The 18,740-nt window shown below is 41.5% G+C and overlaps 1 protein-coding gene across 11 annotated transcripts in view; it reads left to right on the top strand.

Moving 5' to 3' along the window:
• The window catches only part of LOC145344930 (DNA (cytosine-5)-methyltransferase 3A-like), a 505,928-nt gene that overhangs the window by 397,059 nt on the left and 90,129 nt on the right, over positions 1–18,740 (top strand). For all 11 annotated transcript variants that reach the window (XR_013887006.1, XR_013887007.1, XM_080192264.1 and 8 more), the window contains one exon: positions 1,363–1,447. Coding sequence is in view for 9 of the 11 variants with exons in the window: in XM_080192264.1 (XP_080048390.1) it covers positions 1,363–1,447 (85 nt within the window). In the remaining 2 variants the exon portion in view is untranslated. The remainder of the gene's footprint in view (positions 1–1,362; positions 1,448–18,740) is intronic.

Genomic DNA, 18,740 nt, shown 5'->3' with positions numbered 1-18,740 from the left:
GTGTGTCTCCTACAAGATGCACTGCAGCAATTCACCAAGCCTTCTTTGACCTTCCAAACCTGTGATCTCCATGAGCTAAAAGGGTAAAGACAGCAGGTGCATGAGAACACCATAACCTGCACATTCACCTCCACGTAACAAACCACCATGATGTGGATATTGCTTATGTTTCACTGTCACTGGGTCAAAAACCTCAAAGTCCTTTAATTACAGTACTATGAGCGTACCTGCACCAAATGAATGGCACTAGTTCAGTAAGGTGCCTCACCTTCTGTAAGACATTTCGGGATGAGCAACAAAGATGCTCACCTTTCCAGCAGCAAAACACCCTGAGACCAAATCAGAAGCTGGGATCAGTGTTTTGAGATGGAGGAGAAAGAGGAACTCATGAAGGAGAATTGGAGAAACAGAGTCAGGTGGGAATCACGACTAATATCCAATTCCAGCAGAAATTTATCCCCAGTGTGAAGTAGGAGACAGCCACTATTTTGATTAAGTCGGGGACTTAATTGTCCAATGAACCAACAAGGATGCACAAATGGAGATGGGCTTGTCAAAGTTAAAATGTCCACACTACAGAGGGTAATGGGAGGCTTGGAACCTGGGAGAGTGTAGGGTGGTGAAATGTTCTTTAAAATTAGTCTATATTGTGGGGTGGGATCTCTCTGCCATGTTCAGTGTCTTCATTGCCACTTCAAACTCCAAGCTTTTCACTTGAGCTTGCAGCTGATCCTGCCCTCATCTCAATTAAGTTGGTTTGATACCAGCCAGCTGCTAAAGTGAATCTGCCTCACTAAAAATGTTAAAACCTTACCCGGGCCAGCTCTTCACTAACACACAATGACCTTAAGTACTTTGTTAATAGGAATAGCCTCTTTCATGGGCCGTTCACTCCCCTGCCCTCAGAGGTTGGGAACTGAGTTGGGGCTTCCACCCATTTTCCTCAGTAGCCATGATTCTACTGTCCCGTTTCCATTCCACCTCATCTAAGCTGGGAAAATTTAGCCAAAGTGTGCCAGATTACATTACAGAAATAAAAGCAGTGCAGAAGATTAATTAGGTTGAAGTGTTCTGTGATTCCATGAAAGACTTGATCCCCACAGAGATGAAGGAAACACTAGAATTAAACATCCCTAACCACATCGTGTTTATCCGTCAGACCTCTGTATGCAAAATGTTTGCTTCACACTTCAACAAAATACTATATTAAAAATAGAAAAAAAACTTAATTGCAATTCATTCAGCAATCAACCTCTCCAAGGGTGATCCACTAGCGTAATCTGGTATACCCAAGGGATTTTTTTGTAATATCATGCACTGGTCTGAAATTCTTTTAACATTTTTATTTACTTAAATTTGCAGGACCCACCAAAGTTGTTTGCACCCATTGCTGCTGAGAAGAGAAAACCTGTTCGAGTACTGTCACTTTTTGATGGCATTGCCACAGGTAGTGTATACAGCCAAATGTACATATTCAGTGGGAAACTGCATACCATTCTAATTTTTATGAATAAAATTGTCCTGTTTTTATGCGGCCCCTGTTCTAAGTTTTAAAAATGTTATTGTTCACGAGTTTTCCAACATTCCGAAGGTCTCAAATGTCTACAGATAAGGATGCTAAAAATGTTATGGTCAGATTAAGATTAGCTGTTCTTTTTCTCCCATTTTCCAGGCTGGGCAGGTAAATGCAGCCACTTGCCCTCATTCTCTTGCTGAACTTGTTTGGTTGGTTTCCTTGGGCATCATTTCACTTTCCTCGTACAAAGTATTCATGAGATGGTTGAATTCAAGAGTTGTTAGTCGACCTGTAATCTTTTCTTTATTAAATTGCACTGGGGGTTCGAAAGGCCAGTTGATTTATTGTAATACAGTATAAACTTAATTCCAAAAGTTAGTGAATAAAGGGAGTTTATAGCCTAACAAATTATCTTGGAATGCATGTCGTCAAGCATTACGTCACAAATTTACTAACAACCCAAAATAATATCTTTACAAATGTTTAAACCAAAATTACATCTGCTGCAGTTCCTATCCAATCGTTAAAAAGGAACATAGACAAGCCCATACTGTGTAATAACAAAAAAAAACTCTATCAATACTAGCACTTGAATAACACCTCAGTTCAGAGTTCAAATACCAGGCTAGATTAAATGCTCAAATATCAGGAGTTGGATTGATTTACGCAATTCATGAGATGAACTTTTCCCCTTTTATGAATTGAAATGAATGAAGATTAGGGATGGCCTTGCTCATCTGTAAGTAGCCTGAGATAACCAATACATTTTCACAATGAGCAATAATTTGCTGCAGCACTTGCTGTTAATTCAACTTAGCCTTCCACATTTAGGCTTTTCAATTTTTTGTGTGGCAAGTTGTTGAAAATATGAGCTGATAATGTCACAGTGAGGAAAACTTGTTATTGGCATCTGAGCATTCAGGACAAGCAACCATGCTTCCCTAATCTAAACTAATCAGATTGAAGGATTGTGAAATTAACAGCACTAGGAAGGAATTGTAAATTATGCAATACCAAATCAGGCAGCAGAAGAAAAATAAAGAGGGGGAAGGAAGATTGGATTAAGAGAAAAAGGAAAATGTGACAGAATGGAGGACTATAAAAAACGATTTTAAATTTTACGTCTTTAAAATCTGCAACACTTTTCTGAAGGAATGTGACTCCACACTTGTAATCATTATTATTCAGTGTCAGGAATGTTTATTAGCAGTAATTAACTAATAACAGATTGTTAAATGGGGACTTCAATTGAAACAGACAGGAATTAATCTTCTGTAGCTAGTTTAGTTCCTAGCATTTGTGGAGAATCTACTGTGCAAATACAATAACTCAAAGGCATTCAGTGCATTTCAGTGGTGAGGATGATGGTGAAATGTCATTCTTATTAAGTTAATTTCAGAGCAGTGCATGATAGACAATAGTTTTTAGTATTCCTGTTTAACCGTTCACCTGCCCTCATTGAGGATAATTTAACATTTGCATTTAAATGACAGCCAGTATCATGATCCTCAGTGTTATTGTGACAGCAAATTAGAGGCATTATTATTTTCTGGGGCAGTTTTGATTATTTATTATTGTTATTCATAAGTTTCGCATGAGTCCAGAACCAAACTTTCACTTGTGAGGAAGATATTTCAGTTTCTAGTCAACAAAGTCATGAATATCATTTTTAATGACTCCAGTTGTCTTGTTTTCAAATAAGCTGCCTTAAAATCATTTTCTGGTTTCTTGTTTGAAGCACCAAACTCATACATTAAAATTGAGCGAAACGCCACTTCATGACTTGTTCATCAAGAACTCAGTTTCTTAATCATTCTTAAGGTTGTTGCCACTCCTTTCCCCCTATCCTGTTTTTCCCACCTGAACAAGCCAGATGAAGGATTCATAGAACATTACAGCGCAGTACAGGCCCTTCAGCCCTCAATGTTGCACTGACCTGTGAAACCAGTCTAAAGCCCTTCTAACCTATACTATTCCAATATCATCCATATATTTATCCAATGATCATTTAAATGCCCTTAATTTTGGCGAATCCACTACTGTTGCAGGCAGGGCATTCCACTCCCTTACTACTCTCTCTGAGTAAAGAACCTACCTCTGACATCTATTCAATATCTATCACCCCTCAATTTAAAGCTATGTCCCCTCATGCCAGCCATCTCCATCTGAGGAAAAAGGCTTTCACGGTCCACCCTATCTAATCCTCTGATCATCTTATATGCCTCTATTAAGTCACCTCTCAACTTTCTTCTCTCTAATGAAAACAGCCTCAAGTCCCTCAGCCTTTCCTCATAAGACCTTCCCACCATACCAGGCAACATCCTGGTAAATCTCCTCTGCACCCTTTCCAATGCTTCCACATCCTTCCTGTAATGCGGCAACCAGAACTGTACACAATACTCCAAGTGCAGCCGCACCAGAGTTTTGTACAGCTGCAACATGATCTCATGGCTCCGAAACTCAATCCCTCTACCAATAAAAGCTAACACATCGTACACCTTCTTAACAACCCTATCAACCTGGGTGCCAACTTTCAGGAATCTATGTGCATGGAAGGAATTCAGCAATTGATGTCTGGCACCATATCTGTCTTTTAATTTGTCTGTGTCCTGTTGCTACTTTTTAAATAAGGCCAAGTGTTAACTGGCAAGAGCTTATTTTACAATGATAAAAGACAAAATGTTTCAGGAAATATGATTTTTTTAATTGATCACAAATGCCAGAAGGAAAATCCCTTCCAGTCTTAGCAAGCCATCTTACTTCACCCCTTAAAATAGGGCAGCAGAGTGGCACAGTGGTTAGCACTGTTGCCTCACAGGGCCATGGACCCGGGTTCAATTCCGGCCTTGAATGACTGTGTGGAATTTGCAAATTCTCCCTGTGCCTGCATGGGTTTCTTCTAAAAACATGAGCAATAGGAGCAGGAGTAGGCCATCTAGCTCTTTGAGCCTTCCCCGCCATTCAGTAAGATCATGGCTGATCTGCAGTGGATCAGTTCCACTTTCCCGCTCTCTCCCCAAAGTTTCTTCTGAGTGTTCCAGTTCTGTTCTACTCTTGGCCATGCTAAATTGCCTCTCAGTTTCCCAAACTGTGTAGGTCAAGAGGATTAGTGGATTAAATACATGGGGTTACAGGAATAGGGCCTGGGTCAGGCACTCTGTCAGAGAGTCAGTGCAAACCCGATGGGCCAAATGGCCTCCTTCAGCACTGTAGAGATTCTATCATTCTATGAATAACTTGAAGTACTTTTAAGATCCTTCACAGCATTTAGTAATAAGAGGGCAATTTCTTCAGATTAATCAAAGCAAAAAGACTTTTGCTGGAGGTTGTAGTGGGTATAGCAGCAGTAAGAGTAAGCTTTCTGTCATTGCTCAAAGAATTGTAACAACAGAATTCAGCTGATACATTTACAGGAGCTTCATTATGTCCAGCAAGTTTGAACCAATGGGTTAACCATTTAATTTTAACAATGCCAGAATATTTCTCATTCATCATCTTGGTTGTGAGTTTAGAGATTATCATATGTGATCCCCAAGTTCATAAAGTTTGGTCTAACGAGGTTTCACAATATAATGAATATCTAACGTGGTTCTTAAAGAAATGGAATTTTACTTTCTGTAACTTGTAACAATAGGCAGAATTTCTCCACAAGTTTTCAGGATCAAATGGGGATCCTGAGCCTGTGCTTAATGAAAGCAGAACTAGCACAGTGGTGGCCTCCTCTGAGTTGGCCAGGAGGGCTCCTGATGTTGCAGACCTAATTAGAGGGCTGGCAACTCTGAAACCTCAGCAACCTCGCTAGGAGAATTGAGCTGGAGGGAGACATTGAGGGATAAAATCAAATGTACTGATAGAGGGGGGAGAACAGTGGACTCCACTGGATGGCTCCTTGGTGCTGCAGGAATGGACTGCCACAGAGAGGTTTGCTCCATTGCCAGTGGGCTCTGCATGTAACAGAGAACCACATTGCTGTCAGCAGAATTTCCCCAGTTAGGGCCTTAACAGTATTAATTTACTGCCCTCCCTGGGAACATTCCTGGCTCCCAACTGAATTCTGAAGACCCTATCTCCAACCCTGCCACCTGGAGCTGGCAATATTCAACAATATTTTTTCTTAATGCTCTACAATCCTTTCCAACTGTCACAGATATTCCGACTGATTGATTCTATTTTCTCCAGCATGATCAAGGTTGCAAATTATCTTAAGGTATTTCTTTATCAGCTTGAGCCACTGGGCCAGATTTTGCAATATTAATGATTGTGAATCTGTCAGCAGTCACTGTCATTACATCTCTGAAACTGACAACTACGTCTGGAGTCCACACATTCACAGTAAAATGTAGGAATCTGGAAGTTGCTGTCAGTACTTCTCTGCTTCCTCATTAGGTGTGCTGCGAAAGTCACTGCAGAAATCACTAAACTAATGAGAACATCCCATTTTTATACTGTAATATCACTTTTAAAAAAACCCTGAAAAAGGTTGCATTTTGTTATTAAGGTACGACTAGATTTTAACAACGTATTAAAGCATAATTACTGCTGAATAAACTCCTGATCCTGCAACACTTTTATGTGCAATGTTGATTTTTTTTCCATTCTGATTAAAAATCTAGTTTTTCAATATTATCATTTTAAAATTTTTAAACAAAATTTCAGCTTCTAATGGGTGACAATCATTAGCTCAATCATTTGTTTTCCCCTGTGTACAATTTATGAAAGTGAAGGCTAATCAGTGAGTTTTCTTCCTGGTTTGTTGTTGTAAGAATACTTCAGTGTGAATAGTTTCTTACCGCCTTTGATGAAATCATTGTTGCTGGATGCCTAGAAATCCCTTTGACTTGGCACCAAGTTCAAATTAACACTGGGAAGAGTGCGATCTGTACTGCAGGGTTTGGTAAATCTTTGTAGGAAATTTCCTTGCAGGTTGGTGGTGAGCAGAATCTTTTTGTCACTGACCACAAAATCTAGGCCTTTTTTTTTCAAAGAGGCACAGTTGCATTCTAATCAGGAAAGTCTGTTGTGCTCGTCCTCACACATTATGCAATTTAGGTTCACAGATCATAGACGCTCCCTGTTCAAAGTATTTTATCAATGCATATTCTAATCTGTGTAAATTTTCTACAGCCATTTTAAGAATAGAAGCTTAAGTGACTGGAAAATGGGAGGTACTGTGAAGTGATGCATTGACTCAGATCCATCTGACCCTGTAATGTTCGCCTCCATTGAATGAGACTCTAGGCTGGGACTTTAATTTCACTATTTCAGAGCTAGAGAGACCAGTTTTTAGTTGAAAGTATTTAGACATACATTCCAAACTGCCTTCAATCTTTTTTGGGAGCTTTGAATCAACACACCTTCATGTGTAAGGATAACCTGATGTTTTTGTTACAACTCCAGGACGGCAAAGTGTACTTCATTAATTCAGAAGTGCCCCAATTAATTTTTCAAATTAACTTCTATCAAGCAGAAAATGTTCATCACCTTTCATTATTAGCAATTCTAGAGCTATGATCTGGCTATTAAGTGCCAGTTTAACCAATTGTTACATGTTTAAGTAACAGTAATTAACAGACTGCAGCTTTACATTTGAGTTGTCATTCTGTGAGATCTGGAGGAAAGGGCAGGGAGAAGGGCATGCAGGAACTGCCAAGAATGTGGTTATTATTCTTGTGAAGATCAGCAAATCCAAGAGAATTGGATTTACCAGACAACCCCAATGCAAAACTACTGGACAAAATTTTACTTTTAATAACTTGTACTTTAAAAATCAAATCAAAATTAACAAAAAACTAACATGCATTAACAAGAAATCTAAGGTCAATGTAGACCACAAATTGTACATAAAATTGCTCATAAACAAAGCTAAATCTCTAAGATTTACTGCACCATTCACTCAGCACATGACACCATTTTCAGACTTCCTCAGCTAGAATTCCAGCTGTTTTTGCTCATGCGTTTAGCAACTGAATCTCATCGGACAGCTCCCCTTCAAACTAAGTTCCATAAGATGGTCTTCACAAAATAATGTACTTCTTCAGAATCTCTTCAACTCAAAATTTGATTGAGTTTTTTGAAGGGGTAACCAAGAAGATAGATGAGGGCAGTGCAGTTGATGATGTCTATATGGACTTTAGCAAGGCTTTTGGCAAGATACCACATGGTAGGCTGTTGCACAGGGTTAAATTTCACAGGTTTCAGGGTGAGGTAGCCAGATGGATACAAAATTGGCTTGATGACAGAAGACAGAGAGTGGTTGCAGAGGGTTGTTTTTCAAGCTGGAGGCCTGTGACTAGTGGTGAGCTTCAGCAATCAATACTGGATCCACTATTATTTGTCATTTATGTTGAGGATTTGGACGAGAATTTAGTAGGCATGGTTAGTAAGTTTGCAGGTGACACCCAAGATTGGTGGCATAGTGGACAGTGAAGAAGGTTACCTAAGACTGAAACGGGATCTTAATCAATTGGGCCTGATGGAGTTTAATCTAGATAAACTTAAGGTGATGCATTTTGATAGATCAAACCAGGGCAGGACTTACTCAGTTAATGGTAGGGCATTGGGGAGAGTTACACAACAAAGAGATCTAGGGGTTCATGTTCATAGCTCCTTGAAAGTGGAGTCACAGGTGGACAGAGTGGTGAAGAAGGCGTTTGGCATGCTTGGTTTCATTGGTCAGAACATTGAAAAGAGGAGTTGGGACATCTTGTGAAGTTGTACAAGACATTGGTAAGGCTACACTTGGAATACTGTGTACAGTTCTAATCATCCTATTATAGAAAGAATATTATCAAACTAGAAAGTTAACAGAAAAGATTTACTAGGATGCTACTGGGACTTGATGGTTTGAGTTGTAAGGAGAGGTTGGATAAACTGGGACTTTTTTCGCTGGAGCACAGGAGGTTTAGAGGTGATCTTGTAGAGGCCTATAAAATAATGAGGGGCATAGATCAGTTAGATAGTCAATATCTTTTCCGAAAGATATTGGGAAAAGGTAGGGGAGTCTGGAAGGATAGGCAGGAGGGAAAAGGGGGGGGGGGCGTAGCTCTGCTGATTAAGGATAGCTTCACCGTGGTAGCAAGGGATGATATTGGAGCCAAGGAGCAGAGGGTGGAATCGTTGTGGGTGGAGATTAGGAACAGCAAAGGGAGGAAGACGCTGGTGGGTGTCGTCTATAGGCCCCCGAATAATGATCTGGAGGTGGGGCGGGCTGTTAACGCGCAAATAAGTGCGGCGTGCAGGAATGGGACGGCCGTAGTTATGGGGGATTTCAATCTGCATATTGATTGGTCGACCCATGTTGGACGCGGGGGGCTCGAGGAAGAGTTCTTGGAATGCTGCCGGGATAGTTTCCTCGAACAGTGTGTGTTGGAGCCGACGAGGGGGCGAGCTATCTTGGATCTGGTGCTATGTAATGAGGCGGGTAGAATTAGGGACCTTGTGGTGAAGGATCCTCTTGGGGAGAGTGATCATTGTATGGTGGAGTTTCTGGTGCAGATGGAGGAGGAGAAAGTGGGTTCCCGGACACGCGTCCTTTGTTTGAATAGAGGGGAGTACGGTAGGATGAGGGAAGAATTGGCGAATGTGGACTGGGGGAGCGCGTTGGAGGGAGGGTCTGTTGAGGAGCAGTGGAGGATCTTTAAGGAGATCTTTCTTGGTGCTCAGCAGAAATTTATTCCGATGGTCAAAAAGGATAGTAGGAGGAGAGGTAACAAGCCGTGGATAACGAAGGAGGTGAAGGAAAGTGTTAAACTAAAAGCGGAGGAATTTAGAGTAGCTAAGAGTAGTGGGCGAGAAGAGGATTGGGAGAGGTTTAAATGTCAACAAAGATTGACAAAGAAGTTGATAAAGAAGGGTAGGAGAAACTATGAAGCTGGGCTAGCGCTTAATATAAAAAAGGATAGCAAGAGTTTTATTTTATAAATATATAAAAAGGAAGAGGCTGGCTAGGGTGAATGTTGGTCCTTTAGAGGATGAGAAAGGGGACCTAGTGGTAGGGGATGGGGATATGGCTAAGGTATTGAATAACTTTTTTGTTTCTGTCTTCACGGAGGAGGACGTGAATAATTTGCCGGGTGTTAGCGATGGAAAGGTGGTAGGACTGGAGGGTCTTAATGACATTACTGTTACTAGAGAGGCGGTGCTCGACAGACTGGAGGGGCTGATTGTGGACAAGTCCCCAGGACCGGATGGAATGCATCCGAGGGTTCTGAAAGAAATGGCGGAGGTGATAGTGGATGCCTTGGTGGTTATTTTCCAGACGTCGCTGGATTCCGGGGAAGTGCCGGATGATTGGAAAACGGCTAATGTTACGCCGTTGTTTAAGAAGGGTGCCAGGCAAAAGGCGGGGAATTATAGGCCGGTTAGTTTAACGTCTGTGGTAGGTAAAATGTTAGAATCTGTCATTAAGGAGGAAATTGCGAGGCATCTTGGAGGGAATTGCTTGATAGAGCAGACGCAGCACGGTTTCATGAAAGGGAAGTCGTGTCTGACAAATTTACTGGAGTTCTATGAGGATGTGTCTAGGGCGGTGGATAGAGGAGAACCGGTGGATGTGGTCTTTCTAGATTTTCAGAAGGCGTTTGACAAAGTACCTCACAAGAGGTTATTGCAGAAGGTCGAGGGACATGGAGTTGGGGGTAGGGTGTTAGCGTGGATAGAGGATTGGTTGTCAAATAGGAGGCAGAGAGTGGGGGTCAATGGGCGCTATTCGCATTGGCGGATGGTGACTAGTGGAGTGCCCCAGGGGTCGGTGCTGGGGCCTCAGCTTTTTACCATTTATATAGATGATCTGGAGGAGGGAACCGAGTGTAGGGTGTCGAAATTTGCTGATGACACCAAGATTGGGGGAACGGCAAATTGTGCGGAGGGTGTGGAGAGTCTGCAGAAGGATCTAGATAGGCTGGGCGAATGGGCCAGGAAATGGCAAATGGAATTTAATGTTGGCAAGTGTGAGGTGGTCCACTTTGGTAGGAAGAATGGTAGGAAGGACTATTACTTACGTGGCGAAAAACTGCAGCAGGCGACGGTGCAGAGGGACCTCGGGGTCCTTGTGCATGAGTCGCAAAAACCCAGCTTGCAGGTGCAGCAGGTGGTCAGGAAGGCGAATGGGATGCTGGCCTTCATAGCGAGGGGCATTGAATATAAAAGTAGGGAGGTCTTGCTGCAGCTGTATAGGGCATTGGTGAGGCCGCAGCTGGAGTACTGTGTGCAGTTTTGGGCGCCGCACCTGCGCAAAGATATTTTGGCCTTGGAGGGAGTGCAGAGGAGGTTTACTAGGCTGATACTGGAGTTGAGGGGGTTGAGCTATGAGGAGAGGCTGAATAAACTGGGCTTGTACTCGTTAGAGTTTAGAAGAATGAGGGGAGATCTCATTGAGACGTATAAGATGATGAATGGGATGGATAGGATAGAGGTGGAGAGACTCTTCCCGCTCAAAAAAGACAGTAGGACTAGGGGGCACAGCCTCAAGATAAAAGGGGGGCGGTTTAGAATGGAGTTGAGGAGGAACTTCTTCACTCAAAGGGTGGTGAATCTCTGGAATTCTCTGCCCGTTGAAGTGGTGGAGGCTGCCTCGCTAAATATTTTTAAGACGCGGGTTGATGGGTTTTTGATAAGAGAGGGGATTAAGGGTTATGGGGAGAGGGCGGGAAAGTGGAACTGAGCAGCGACAGATCAGCCATAATCTTATTGAATGGCGGGGCAGGCTCAAAGGGCTAGATGGCCTACTCCTGCTCCTATTTCTTATGTTCTTAAAACTAGAGGGAGCATATGTTTAAATGAGAGGGGAGAGATACAAAAGGATCCAGAGGGGCAACTTTTTCACACGGAGGGTCGTGAGTGGAATGAGCTGCCAGACGTAGGAGTAGAGGCGGGTACAATTTGTCTTTTAAAAAGTGTTTCGACAGTTACATGGATAAGATGAGTACAGAGGGATATGAGCCAAACACGAGCAATTGGGACTAACTTAGGGGTTAAAAAGGAGGCAGCATGGACAAGTTGGGCCAAAAGGCCTGCTTCAATGCTGTAATCCTCTATGACTCCATGATATGCACTTAAAAATCATGATGGCAATGGATCGCCAGTAATTACCTTTATCCAAACCCTCAGTGACAACTGTATGCTCTGTGTAATCAAATCTGGTCAGGCAATTACTTTACATAACAGAAAGAGCTGCAGCAACCCTGGTATTTTCAGATTCTAGAACTAGCCTTTTCATTCTTCAGTCTGCCTGCACTGCATTGCTGAATGATCTTAGACTCAGATTGCTCTATTTTAACTCAATTAGTTTCAGTTTCCCTGGAAACCTTAAGCTTTGGATTCAGTTTAAGTTTCCTTAGAAACCTGAACTTTGTTTCCATTTCAGTTAGGTTCAGACTCAAAGAAATATGAGCATTGAAACCATGGTCAGTACACCAACAAGATATTTGACAAATCATCTGTCCGCTTTCAGCTTGCACCTCCTCCTTACCTGTTGTGCAAACCACCAATTCCATCACCATATTGTAGGGTTTAGAATGTTGACCAGGAACCTTTTCTGCTCTTGCCACCTGTCTTTGGCATATGTTGGAAGGTTTTATACTCAAGTTACTTGAGTATGTCCTGGAATGGGACTTGAACACAGAGCTTCTGACCTGGAGGCAGGCAGGCTATCATGCCACAGGACCTCTGTGAAATAATGATAATCTTTGGAAAATATTTAGACACTATAGATGGAATTTTCCAGCCATTCCTGCCAGCAGGACCTTCCAGTCCCACTGATGGTGAACCCCCACCGTGGATTTTCCGGTGTATTCAACAGGAAACAGTAAATACTAAATAATTGACTTCATTGTAATATTCGTGCCACGCAAGTGCCACATGGTGGCCGTCTTCCACAAGAAAGAAAAAAGCCATCTCCCCTTCACATTCAATAGAAATTATCATTGCTGAATTCCCCTATCAACATCCTTGGTGTTACCATTAGCCAGAAACTTAATTAGACCAATGATATAAATACTGTGGCTATGAAAACAGATCAGAAGTTAGGAATCCTGAGCTGGGTAACTCACCTCCTGACTCTCCAAAGACTGTCCACAACTTGCAAGAGAGAAGTCAGGAGTGTGATGGAATGCTCTCCAACTGCCTGGATGAGTGCAGCTCCAACAACACTCATGAAGCTCAATACCCAGAACAATACCACCTGCTAGATTGGCACCCCATCCATCACCTTAAAAATTAATTTCCTCTACCATTGAAACATACAAGATGCACTGCAGCAACTCACCAGGCCTGCTTTCAGAGCATCTTCCAAACCTGCGATCTCCACCGCGAGGAACATATGCTTGGGAGCACCAACACCTGAAAGTTCTGCAAACCCGCACACCATCCTGGCTTGGAACTATATTGCCATTCCTTCACTGTCATTAATCCTGGAACTCCCTTCTTAACAGCACCGTGGGTATAGCTACACCACATGGACTGCAGCAGTTCAATAAATGGACTCACCACTGCCTCCTCAACTGCAATGAAGACAGGCAACAAATTCTGGCTTAGCTGGAAACACCAACATCCTATGAATGAATTAAAAAAAACTAACATATGAAAGTTAGAGTAAGGAAAGATTCTAATGTTTAAAATGTTTTAATATCTTAAGGAGGGAACAAAGGTGGAAAGGCCATATATCATGATGCAAATAACACACAATTTTTAGAATGTGATTGGCTTTTCAAGTAAGTATTATCAGCTCATTATAGAACCGTAGAACCACAGAACATTACAGCACAGAAACAGGCCTTTTAGCCCATCTTGGCAGTGCCAAACCATGTTTCTGCCTAGTCCCACTGACCTGCACCTGGACCATGTCCCTCCACCCATCTCTCATCCATGTACCTGTCTAAGTTTTTCTTAAATGTTAAAAGTGAGCCCACGTTTACCACTTCATCTGGCAGCTCATTCCACACTCCCACTACTCTCTGTGTGAAGAAGCCCCCCCTAATATTCTTTTAAACTTCTCCCCCTTCACCCTTAACCCATGTCCTCTAGTTTTTTTCTCCCCTAGCCTCAGTGGAAAAAGCCTGCTTGCATTCACTCTATGTATACCCATCATAATTTTATACACTTCTATCAAATCTCCCCTCATTCTTCTACGCTCCAGGGAATAAAGTCCTAACCTATTCAATCTTTCTCGTAACTCAGTTTCTCAAGTCCCTGCAACATCCTTATAAAACTTCTCTGCACTCTTTCAACCTTATTAATATCCTTCCTGTAATCAGGTGACCAAAACTGCACACAATACTCTAAATTTGGCCTCACCAATGTCTTATACAACCTCACCATAACATTTCAACTCTTTTACTCAATACTTTGATTTATAAAGGCCAATGTACCAAAAGCACTCTTTATGATCCTATCTACCTGTGATGCCACTTTTAGGGAATTATGTATCTGTATTCCCAGATCCCTCTGTTCTACTACACTCTTCAGTGTCCTACCATTTACCATGTTCTACCTTGATTTGTCCTTCCAAAGTGCAATACCTCACACTTGTCTGCATTAAACTCCATCTGCCATTTTTCAGCCCATTTTTCTAGCTGGTCCAAATCCCTCTGCACACTTTGAAAACCTTCCTCACTGAAAACCACTACACCTCCAATCTTTGTATCATCAGCAAATTTGCTGATCCAATTTACCACATTATCATCCAGATCATTGATATAGATGACAACCAACAATGGACCCAACACCAACCCCTGTGGCACACCATTAGTCACAGGCCTCCACTCGGGGAAGCAATCCACTACCACCACTCTCTGGCTTCTTCCATTAAGCCAATGTCTAATCCAGTTTACTACCTCTCCATGTATACAAGCGAATGAACCTTCCTAACTAACCTCCCATACGGGACCTTGTCAAAGGCCTTACTCAAGGCCATGTTATGTTTAACAGAACTAAGCAGAAATTTTTTGCTAATAACTTTGAAAGCTGATGATATTTCTTTGCAAAAAATACAGATATTAGCTATTTTATTGGCATAATTAGTCAAAGTAAGCCATTAAAATTAATTATTTAAAGAAGCAATCCTTGGTCAAAGAGGATTTCACTGACAAATAGACAGTTGTAAGGACATTTTTGATGTCACTATTTCAAAGCTGTGGTTGTTGAGGGAATTCTTGAAATCTTTAATACGTTTTTCTTTTCCTCAAAGTTAGGTTGCAGAATGCTGTTTTTTCCTGGAATGAGGTATCTACCAAATGCTGTACCTCTGAAACAGAAAATTCTAAAACTGTGAGTTAGGTGGCAATTGAAAGAAAATAAAATAATATGTGAAACTTATGAAGACCAAATGTAGAAACAATTGAGATGCAAAGTATGTTAACACAAGTCTCATTTTTCTGCTCATTTCATTGCTTCTGTGTTGGGGTTACTTAAACTTAATTTAATTAGCATTCATTTAATATTAATGATAAGGAAGAAAAGGCTTGCATTAATAAAGTGTCTTTCATGAGCTCAGGACATCTCAAAGTGCTTCCAACTAATTATTTATGAATGTAGTCACTGTTGCAATGAAGTATAATTTGACAGCTAAGTTGCACACGGCAGTGCCCCACACTAAATAATCTTATTTTTGGTGATGTTGGCTGAGGGATAAATATTAATCATGCCAGTTGGAGAACTCAGTGATTTTTTTTTGGAAATGCTGTGGGACTTTGGACATCCAAATGAGAGTACAAAGGGTGGATGTCCAATAAGGTTTAGGCATTCATGTACTGGATCACCAAAACACTGCATTTAGAAAACAGAAATAAACAGCAAAGTTGATGAAATGTTGGGCCTTACAACTAGCAGTCTAGAATATATAGCGGGAGACATTTCACTGCAATGCAAAAAGCTATAACAAAGCCCTCATTAGATCAGATATGGGGTATTGTGTACAGTGCTGTGAACTGCACCTTCCAAAGGGTATGTTTGTCTTGGAAGGAGTGCAGATTCTCAGATTGTTACCAGAGCACCAAGCGTTTGAGTGTGGGAAAAAAAACAACATAAGCCAGCATTGTATTCCTGGGAGTTTAGATGGTAAAGGAGTGATCTGCAGATTTTTTAATATTGTAAAGAATTTGTGGAGTAGAGAGAGAGAAACCTTTTCTGCTGGTGGGTGAGTTTAGGACAAGGAAACATAACCTTCAAATCAGAGCTTTTCAAAGCAGTTGGGAAACAATTCTTCATGCAAAGCTTGGTAGAAATGTGGGACCTTCCCACAAAACCAATCGTTAGTAACTTTATTTGATTGTTAGATAATCTTTCTAGGCAATAGTATAAAATGTTGCAGATCAGCCATCATCTCATTGAATGATGGAAGAGACTCTGGTGGTTGAATGGCCTCCTTCTGTTCCTATGTTCCAGTTGGGGCCTATGTTTAATATTTCATTCAAAAGACATCACCTCTAACAATGCAACAGTTCCTCAGCCCTGCACTGACCTGCCAGCATAGGTTACATGCATTAATCTCTGGATTCAAATTTGAAGCAAAGAGCAAGTGTGTGAGCTGTGGCTGACACCATTTAGTGGGATGTAATTCAGTAGTGTTTTAAATTACATTGTACATTGGGCTATTTATTATATGTAGATTTCCCTCTACCAATATTGAATGTAATGCTCAGCAGGACCCTCTGTCAAAATTATTTTGAGGATAATTCCAGTCATCATTGAGTAACAAAAATATTAAGATAACTAATTCCATTACTAGCTTTTTTTTTAAAACATACTGTTGAAAGACATGCTTCATGTGTCATCTGACAGTTTTAAGTTTAAGTTTTAACTTCTTGGCTTCAGAATTATGGCCAACAAGTGTTATCTGATTCCAAACAATACATAAATTTGATCCATGAATTGAAGTAATAATTTAGCAAGATAATGAGTTAATTATTCTCCCTGATCTTACGGGAAGTAATTTTAGTGATTGCTCATTACACCTTTGGACAGGTTATTCAGACTGTTCTGTTGGTTCCAGCATGTGGTGTAAAATTTGTCAGTCTGAGTCTGAACCAGATTGTTCACAGCCTTGATGTCAGATTTGACCTTGAGATGAGCTTGCAGCCACACATCTTCACTGACTGAGACTGCTTTTTTCACCCTGTAGCATCAACTGTCTGCACCCCTACATCAGCTCATTTGATACTGAAACCCTTTCATGCATGCCTGTTACCTTTAGACAACCATCAATACACTAAGGATCTCATTGGCCAGGAACTGAAGTAGACCAGCCAAAAAAGCATTGTGGCTCCAAAAGCCGATTAGAGGCTCAGAATTCTACAGCAAGTAACTCACTTCCTGACTCTCCAAAGTCTTTCCATCGTCTACAAGTCATAAATCAGAAGTCTGATGGAAAAAAACAAAGAAAAGTACAGCACAAGAACAGACCCTACAGCCCTCCAAGCCTGTACCAATCATGATGCCTGCCTAAACTAAAACCGTATGACCTTACAGAGTCTGTATCCTTCCATTCCCATCCTATTCATATATTCATCTAGTTGTCCCTTAAATGCCACTATCTTACCTGCTCTCCCCACCTGTCTGGACAGCTCATTCCAGATAGTCACCACCCTCACTTACCTCACACATCTCCTCTAAACTTTTCCCCACATACCTCTGTCCTCTAGTACTTTACTTTTCTATCCTAGGAAAGAGTATCTGACTATCCACTCTGTCCATGCTATTCATAAACTTGTAAACCTCTTATCAGGTCACCGGTCAACCTCCATCATTCTAGTGAGAACAAAACCAGGTTTGTCCAACCTCTCTTCATATCTAATACTCTCCAGACCAGGCAACATCTTGGTAAACCTCTTCTGTACCCTCTCCAAAGCATCCACATCCTTCTGGTAGTGTGGTAAATAGAATGGTACAATATTCTAAATGAGGCCTAACTAAGGTTTTGTACAGCTGCAGCATGACCTGCGAATTTTTATACTCAGTGCTTCGGCCGATGAAGGCAAGCATGCCAAATGCCTTCTTGACTGCCTTATCCACCTTTTAGTGATTGGTGGACATGTACGCCCAGATCGCACTGCCTGTCAATACTCCTAAGAGCACTACCATTTACTGTATAATTCCTACATGCATTGGACCTTCCAAAATGCATTACCTCACACTTGTCTGGATTAAACTCCATCAACCATTTCTGCGCCCAGGTTTCCAACCAGTCTATATCTTTCTGTATCCTCTGTCAATCCTCTTTACTACCTGCAACTGGACCAATTTTTGTGCCATCTGCAAACTTACTCATCAGACCAAATCATTTACAGAAACTATGAACAACAAAGGTCCCAGAACTGATCCCTGTGGAACACCACTAGTCACTGCCCGCCATTCACAAAAGTACCACTCTACTGCTACTCTCTGTCTTCTATTGCCAATCCAGTTCTGCATCCATCTTGCCAGCTCTCCTCTGATCTTGTGTGACTTCACCTTTCATACCAATCTATCATGAGGTAACTTGTCAAAGGCTTTACTGAAATCCATGTATACAACGTTCACTGCCCTTCCCTTATCTATCATCTTCGTCACTTTCTCAAAAATCTCAATGAACCTTCCCTTCACAAAACCATGCTGTCTATCACTAATAAGTCTATTTGTTTCCAAATGTGAGCGAATACTCTATTTACCTAGATTAGTGCAGCCTTAAAAGTGCTGAAAAAATTAACGCCAGCCAGGACAAAGCAATCCACTTGATTGACAATTCAAACAACAGGCTAAACATTCATTTCCTCTATCACCAGAGCACAGTGGTAGCAGCAACTGACCCAGGGCTTCTTTGACAGCACCTTCCAAACTGATGACCTTGACACCAAGGACAAGGCCAACAGAAACATGGGAAACAGAAACGTCACCAGCTGGAACTTCCCTATCAAGCCACACAATATCCTGACTTAGAATTATATTGCCACACTATCAGTGGATCAGAATCCTAGAACTCCCTTCCAGCCAGCTCTGTGGGTCCATCTGCATCAGATGGACTGCAATCATCCAACAATGTGGCTCACCACCCACCTTCTCCAGAGTAATGATGGGTGGACAACAAATGCTGGCCTTGCCAGTGATGCCTACATCGCCTGGAAGAATAAAAAACAATTTCATTATACACCTGTTTGATCTCCATGTTCAACCCTTTGTAACCTTGAGGTCAAACAAAACTCTGCTGCCCATGTGCTAACTTGTATCAAGTTTGGTTCATCCATCAACCCCAGTG

The sequence above is a fragment of the Carcharhinus amblyrhynchos genome, chromosome 7, assembly GCF_965287045.1.
Source record: "Carcharhinus amblyrhynchos chromosome 7, sCarAmb.v2.hapA, whole genome shotgun sequence".
In the NCBI taxonomy this organism is placed as follows: Eukaryota; Metazoa; Chordata; class Chondrichthyes; order Carcharhiniformes; family Carcharhinidae; genus Carcharhinus; species Carcharhinus amblyrhynchos.
The sequence above is the reverse complement of the archived record's forward strand: the minus strand, read 5'-3'. Positions and strand labels throughout refer to the sequence as shown.